The sequence below is a fragment of the Elephantulus edwardii genome, unplaced genomic scaffold (genome assembly GCF_000299155.1).
Source record: "Elephantulus edwardii isolate Elephantulus edwardi_28Jun2011 unplaced genomic scaffold, EleEdw1.0 scaffold00211, whole genome shotgun sequence".
NCBI classification, from domain to species: domain Eukaryota; kingdom Metazoa; phylum Chordata; class Mammalia; order Macroscelidea; family Macroscelididae; genus Elephantulus; species Elephantulus edwardii.
This window is the reverse complement of record NW_006399961.1, coordinates 3,011,129-3,019,204: the sequence shown is the minus strand read 5'-3', so window position 1 is coordinate 3,019,204 and position 8,076 is coordinate 3,011,129. Positions and strand designations below refer to the sequence as shown.

Genomic DNA, 8,076 nt, shown 5'->3' with positions numbered 1-8,076 from the left:
TGAGAATCTTTGTCTTCTTGACATTGAGCCTCAGTCCATACTGAAGGCTGCAGTCCTTGACCCTTCGCAGCAAGTGCATGAGGTCCTTCTCAGTTTCAGCAAGCAGGGTTGTGTCATGTGCATAACGCAGATTGTTAATAGATCTTCCACCAATCCTGATGCCACATTTTTCCTCATAGAGCCCACCCTCCTGGATAATCTGCTCTGCATACATGTTGAAAAGGTATGGAGACAGGACACATCCTTGGCGTACATCCTTCCCAAGTTTGAACCATGCAGTGCTACCCTGCTCTGTTGTGAGGTTAAAATAATTAATGGTTAATGTGGTTGGAGCTGTACCTAAAACAAAATATATTTTTAAATAGATAAAAGCAATGGGCTGGGGAAGAGCAATGGTTCCTACCTTGGGTGGTGACAGGGGAGGCATCAAGCATATGGCGTCTTTTATTCTCAGCGTGAAAGGATGAGGAAGATTTCAAAAGGAACTCAAGGTTGGCAAAGTGGCATGAACAGGTGCTGCCTCTATGATGGACTGGGACACATGTTTTGTCTTGGAGAACAGTTAGTGTTTGCATGAGGATGCTTTTGGGGGCAGGCAAGTAGGTATATGATGAAATGTGGTTCTATTAAATCAGAGTATTGTACTATTGTCGCCTAAAATAGTCTAGAGGTGAGGGCTAGTTAGGACTAGTTAAATCAGGAGCACAGTCTGAACGACGTTCCAGATCCACAATCTTTCCACCTTTCCTCTCTGCCGACCTTGGCACTGACTTTGTGCCCATGACAAGTGTGCTGCCCACTCTAGCTACTGTGTTTGCTCACATCCACATGCAAAAGCAGGGCAGGACGAAACTCTCTCTCTCCCATTTCTTAAGAAAATCTATCTTTATAAAATCTTTCTTTTTGAAGTCTGTGGCTGATGCTTAAGGTTAATGCACTCACCTGTTAAACAAAAAGGGGACAGTTAAAATCTACTCAGAGACACATCAGAAGAAAGTCCTGGTGATCTAACCACCCCACCCAATCAGGCAACTGCCTTTGATTTGGTTTTGATTTATGCCAATTCTTCATAGAGTTGGTGAGGTTATTGATCTCTAAGGTAAGGATTTCTCTGTTAGAGTAGCTGGTGTGTTCGGACCACTGACCTCTGGTTAGCAACATAATACATAATGTACCCTGTCACTAGAATCTTTCTTGATGACCTACTTCTGAAAAGTCATCTTTCGACAACCTTTTGGAACACAGTCCACCAACACACATGGAGTAGAAATAAAGCCCAACACAACTGTGTTGTTCTCACCTCCCCAAGTACCCAGAGGACTTCTAGGAAACCTGAAGAGGTCAGTATCAGGTCACATGCCACATCTAATCCAATCAGGGACCTGTCAACTGAGGCTTACTGTGATTGGTTTACATGGCTTACCATTTAGCTCTGAAGAGCTTGACAGGGGTTTACCTTCCCTGAAGACATTGTTGTTGTTGTCATCGTTGTGTGCCAACAAGTCTGTTGAAACTCACAATGATCCTACATGACAGAATGGATGTGTCCCAAAGGGTTTCCTAGGGAGCTGATTGCCAAGTCTTTTCTCCCATGGAACAGCTGCTGAGTTCAAACCATCAAACTTTCAGATGTCAGCTGAGTGTTTAATCATTAGCTCTCCTTCCCTGACACATGGTCCTTTCAAAATTGAGGCTTTACCAATAAGTTAGAAGATAAGTATAATTGTTGAGTAAGTAACAACAGAATTTGCCAAAATGTTTATAAGCAGATATTCGAACCAGAATTTACCAATCCTGATAAATTTTCATGATAAAAAGTTGCCTAACTTTATCCCCACAGATGGTATATACCACTTTATTTTACTTCCATTTTACTTTATGCCTTAATTGAGTTATTTTGTTGTTGTGGTTATGTGTTACTGAGTTAGAACTGACTTGTAGCTGACCCTCCAGCAAGTTTTCAGAGGCTGTAGGTAACATGGGAAGAGATTGCCCATCTTTCTACTGTGTAACAGTTGGTGGATTTGAACTGCCTACCTTTGAGTTGACAACATAATTCCTTACCCACTTGTCCACCAGAGTACCTGCCTTATAAGGAGCTTTTGTCAGTTATTTTAATAGGTATCCATTTCTTTCCTTATAAATTTTACTCCAAAGACTTTTCTATTGATTTATTTTCCACTCACATACTTATTTGTTGACTATATTTACTGGTTTTGACATTGTTACTTTTCTCTTGAGATTATTACTTGTGCCAACTTTCTTGGCTCAGATTTTGTGGATCAAGAAGTCAGTTTTGTTTTATACTGACTCTTTGCATTATTAATATTCATTAGGAATTGGATGAGAGATGGATTATATAAATTTCTCAGTTATCCCTGAAAAAATTGTGAGCAGGCCCATGAAAAAAACTAATTTTCCATTCAGAGTGCTCTATCTGAAGACTAACCCCCACCCCCTGCAGGCCCAAACTGTCTGTCTTTGTACAGTTTTTATAAGAATGATCTCTGTAAGTGAACTTGTGAAATGCATTTGAAAACACCAACTCTGAAGCCTAGTTTATAAAAATTTTATCTCTGTTCTTAGATAATTTCATTTTTTCTCATTAATAAATATTTTTTTAAAACTTTGGAGAGATTTTTCAAATAGTTTCAATAGGGAGTTGTATAAAATTCTTGGAAGCAAGGATTCTGAAGCTTTGTCTGACATACTTTGGACATGTTGCAACAAGGGACCAGCCCTTGGAGAGGGATGTCATGCTTGGAAGGGTGGAGGGACAGTGCAGGGAGGAAGACCCTCTGTGAGGTGGATTGACTCAGTGACTGGGGTAATAGTGGTAGTTGTGTCAGAGACAATAAGATTGGCACAAGATAGAGCAGGGTTTAGGGCTGTTGTACATAGAGTCGCTGTGAGTCACCGGCGACTTGATGGCACATAACAACAACAACAACACAGGGAGTTGTGTTGCTAATCCAGAGATGACACGTCTCTGGCAGTTTTAATCCACCAGCAGCTCTGTGGGAGAAAGATGGACAGTCTCCTCCTGTGTGATTTACAGCTTCTAGAAACCCATTGACAGGTCTATGAGTCTGTTCTAACTGGACAGCAATGAATTAGTTTAGATCCTTCTCCTCCAGAGCAGCCAGGGGTCTTGAACTGTATGCCTTCGGGATTGCAGCGCAGCTCCTTGCCACGAGGCCACCAGAGCTCCCTTCATAAAATAGTTATGAAATTATTTAATCTGTCACATGGACCCCCTACATAATATTTTTAATTTTGCCTCTTGGTCTACAAACCCTAAAGTGTTTATTATCTGGCTTGCCCGCCCCCTCACCCCCCGCCCTCTTGCTCTATTATATTCTTAACCCAGTTCTTTTGAATACTTGCACTCTGCCTACCCTGGGTTACAAAAAGGCAAATGAAATGGTGAATGAGGTCAATATGCTAAGAGGGACCAAATATTGGAGGCAAATGTCTGTTTCTGTTGGAGAAACAGCAAATGGACAAGCATAGAGTGTTCAGTGATGAAGGCAGCTCACTGTTCAAACTCCAACAGTTTGGAAAGCATCAAACTTTGATGGGATCATCAGATTTTGAAACTTCAAAGAGCTGAAAGGCCTTTTAGTTTTTCCTACTCAAGTTAGCACCTTTTTTTCTTTTCCTTGACAGATGAGGAAAAAGAAAACAATAGAGCCTCCAAGCCCCACTCCACGCCTGCTACTCTGCAATGGTAAGTGTCCATCGGTAGAAAGTTCTCGCATGCTCCTATAACCGTGTCTTACTACCTACAGGATAGGATGCTACTCAAATATTTTGACATGGCCATGGTAACCCACATGAAATCTATGTTGTCAAAATCTTGTTGTTGCTGTCAAGTCAGCTTCACCTCCCAGCAACTCTGTGTGTAACAGGAGGACACCCTGCCCAGCCCTGCCCCATCCTCACAACCATGGCTCACCTGGTGGTCTAGTGGTTAGGATTCAGGACTCTCATCACTGCAGCCGGGTTTTAATTTCTGGTCAGGGAATCATATGGTAGATAGAATAAAGAATTAAGGGGAGAAGGAGGGAGGGAGGGACGGAGGAGAAAGAGAAGGAGAAAAAGGAAGAAGGAGAAAGAAGAAAAGGGAAGAAAAGAGATGAGAAAAGAAAAGAAGCTGGTCCCAAGAAATGAATAGGCCTTTATTGCAAGGTCTGAGGGAGATGGAAAGTGACCCCGTGCGGAGAAGGTCAAAATGGTGCTAGGGTGATCAAGGGCAGTTTCTTTTTATAGTAGTGTTAGGGAGGACTAAGAAAGATGGCCATGGTCTTTGCAATCACTTGTTATGCGTCAGAGAGTTGGATAATGACTATGGAGGATAGAAGGAGAATTGATGCCTTGGAGCTGTGGTGTTGGAGAAGAGTATTGAATGTACCATGAACTGCTAGGAAAACGAACAGATTCATCCTGGAGAGGGTTAAACCGGGTGGCTCCTTGGAGGCAATGGTTCTGAAACTTCCTCTGACATACTTTGAAAATGTTGCAAGGAGGGACCAGTCTTTAGAGAAGGACATCATGCTTGAGAGGGTGGAGGGGACAGCTCAGCAGAGGAAGACCCTCTATGAGGTGGATTGATTCAGTGTCTGGTGAAATAGGTGTAGGTTTATCAGAGACAGTGCGATTGCCACAGGACAGGGCAGGGCTTAAGGGGCTGTTGTACATAGGGTCACTATGAGTCACAGGCGACTCAACAGCATGTAACAACAAGAAAAAGAAGAAAGGTGGTATTTTGCTTGCAATTTGGGGTGGGAGTCCTGTTAATTAACTTGGTTGTGGGCTTTTGTGGTCAGGTCCAGAGCCTTAGCTGATAAGGATCTTGTCTCTGGTCTGGTCTCTGCTCTGGTTGCCTTAGACATCACCAGGCCTCCTCAAAGAGTGATCAGGCCTGGCAGCAACAGCGACATTCTTCCTCCATTCAGGACCTCAGAGGAATATGATGATTAGAGGTGGAGACATCTCTAGCTACTTCCTGATGAACTGGCTTGAGTCCGGGGTTTGAGTCCATTGTTGTTGCTGTTGCTATGGCAATCCGTCTTGTCCGGTATCATCCTCTCTCAGCTGACTTTGTCTACCCTCACCAAACACAATGTCATTCTCCAGAGACTGGTCCCTGCTGATAATATATCCACATGTGGAGGCATTTGTAAAATGCTCAACTCAGTTCTACCTGGAGACTTAAAGATTGTCATTATATGTTCTTGAGTTGACTGTGACTCAGAGCGACCCTATGAACAACAGACTGGGGTCTTGCCCTGTTCCGTGCCATCCTCACAATCTCTGCCCGGTCTGAGCCCATTGCTATAGTCACTGTGTCAAACCATCTTGTTGAAGGTCACCTCAACAACTTGAATAGTCATTCCTGTTTTTTTCTCCAGGAACGCTAATGGTACAGTGGTTTAAGAATTCAGCTTCCAACTGTTCAGGTTGGTGGTTCAAACTCACAGGCAGCTCTGTGGATGAAAGCTTCGGCAATCTGCTTGCACAATGATAAACTACCTTGGAAACCCTAAGAGGCAGTACTCTGCTGTCCTGTAGGGTCACTTGGAGTCAGAAATCAATGCAGTGATAGCAAATTTACTTGGAAATCACACCCACAGGAATGGATTTGGTGGCATTTTTATTTTGGGGTAGACTTTTCCCATTCTCTGAGGCCTGGCCAGGGCTTAAGGACTGCAATTGAGCATTGTAATGCTAAAACAATGGTTCGAACGCAGCAGCCACTCCTGAGGAGAAAGCTGGATCTCTTTCTAAGAGCCACAGCCTGGGAAACCTGATGAAGTTGGGATTGCCTCTACAGTAGTAAATTTTTGGGTTCTGGCCACAGCTGGATTCTGTATGTTGTTGTTGTTAGGTGCCATTGAGTTGTCATCGCGACCCTATGAACAAAAGATCTGAACCCTGTTCTCTCCTGCACACCCTCACACTTCCTGACACACAAGAGCCCACTGCAGCAGTCACCATGTCAATATGGAAGTTATGAATTGATTTTAATAAAATCTATATTTTTGCAATCTGCATATGTTTGTTGAAACACCTCTGGTGTTCCAAGAAACGCATGTACACTAGGGCACGCTCACCAGTCTATGCCAAGGAATTTGGAAGACAGTTTAGCTGGACAACTGACTGGAAGAGATAAACACTTGATCTCATTTCAAAAAAGATAATCCAACAGAGTATAGAGATTATTGAATGAGATAATTAATAGCACATGCAACTAAAATCTTGTTGAAGATTATTTTAAAATGGTGGGAAGTGATAGGGAATTGCCAGAAATTCAAGCTGGATTCTAGAGGCCTTGTCATCAGAAATATCACCGCGGATGTCAGATGAATCTTGACTGAAAGCACAGGATACTAGAAAGATGTTTACTTGTGTTTTATTGACAATGCAAAGGCCTTTAACTATGTGAATCATCACAAATTATGGCTAAAATTGAGAAGAATGCAAATCCCAGAACACTTAGTTGTGCTCATGTGAAATCTATACATAGAAACAGTGAGCTTCTCACTATGTATAGAAACAGATAATCAGAGTCAACAAGCAGTGACTCAAATGTTGTTGTTATGTGCCATTGAGTCACCTCCAACCCATAGTGACTCTGTGTACAATAGCTCTGAAGCCTGTCCTGTCCTGAGCCAGCCTCACTGACTCTGACATACCTGTCCCCATTGCCCTAGTTTACTGTATCAATCTATCTCATCCATGGTCTTCCTATCCTGCCCTGTCCCTCCACCCTTCTGAGCATGATGTCCTTCTCCAAGAATGGGTCCCTTCTGGCCACATGCCCAAAGTACCTAAGACAGAGCTTCAAAGTCCTAGCCTCCATGGAGAAACTTGGTTTCACTTTCTCCAAGACAGACCTACTTGTTTTCTTGGTAGTCCATTGTATGTTCAAGATTCTTCTCCAGCACCACAGCTCAAAGGCATCAATTCTTTTTCAGTCATCCATAGTCATTGTCCAGCTCTGATGCATAGCAAGTAATTGTAAAGACCATGACCTAGATCAGGCACACCTTAGTCTCTAGACTGACATCATTGCTCTTCAGTATTCTGGAAAGATCCCTGACAGCACATTTTCCCAATGCAATTTGTCTTTTGATTTCCTGACTGCTGGTGCCAAGAGTGTTAATTGTGGAGCTAAGTAAGCTGTAATTGTTAACAACCTCAATCTCTTCTCCATCTATCACAGTGCTGCCAATTGACCCAGTGGTGTAAATCATATTGCATGGCTTAAAATAAAGACAGTGTGTTATCAGGGTTGTGTCTTTCCTTCATATCTGTTCTATCTGTATTCTGAGGAAATAATTTGAAAAGCTGAACTTTATACAGAAGAATGTGGCATCAAGATTGGAAGAAGACACATCAACAATCTCTGTTAGGCAAATTACACAAACCTACTTGCAGAAAATGAAGACATGAAGCATTTACTGAAGAAGATCAAGCCTTCAATATGGATTACATCTCAGCATCCAGAAAACAAAAGGTCCTCACCACTGGATCAAGAGATGACATCATGACAGATGGAGAAAAGATTGAAATTGGTAACAATTTCATTTTACTTGGATTTACAATCAACACCAATCAAATCTACCAGCAGCCAAGAAATCAAAAGACATGTTACATTGGAAAAATCTGCTGTCAAGGACCTCTTTAGAGTGCTAACGATGTCTGTTTAAAAGCTAAGGTATATCTGATACAAGTCATGGTATTTTCAACTGTTTAATAGGCATGTTAGACAATTAATAAGGAAGACTGAAGAATAAGTGATGCATTTGGATTGTTGCGTTAGCAAAGAGTATTAAATATCCCATGAACTGCCAAAAGAACAAATAAATCTGTCTTGGAGGAAGTGTAACTAGGGTGCTCCTTAGAGGAAAAGATGTTGTTGTACGCTGTCAGGTCAGAAGTGACCCATAACTGATCCCCCAGTGGGTTTTTAGAGACAGTGAATCTAAGGGGAGGAGGTGGTCCATTCTTCTCCTGCAGGGTGGCTGGTGGCTTTGTATCATGAGATTAGAGGAAAGAATGGTGGAACTT

At 42.3% G+C, this 8,076-nt stretch overlaps 1 protein-coding gene across 1 annotated transcript in view; it reads left to right on the top strand.

Moving 5' to 3' along the window:
- The window catches only part of RFX4 (regulatory factor X, 4 (influences HLA class II expression)), a 292,151-nt gene that overhangs the window by 98,324 nt on the left and 185,751 nt on the right, over nt 1-8,076 (top strand). Inside the window, exon 3 of the mRNA XM_006897540.1 lies at nt 3,670-3,730. Coding sequence (XP_006897602.1) covers nt 3,670-3,730 — 61 coding nt within the window. The remainder of the gene's footprint in view (nt 1-3,669; nt 3,731-8,076) is intronic.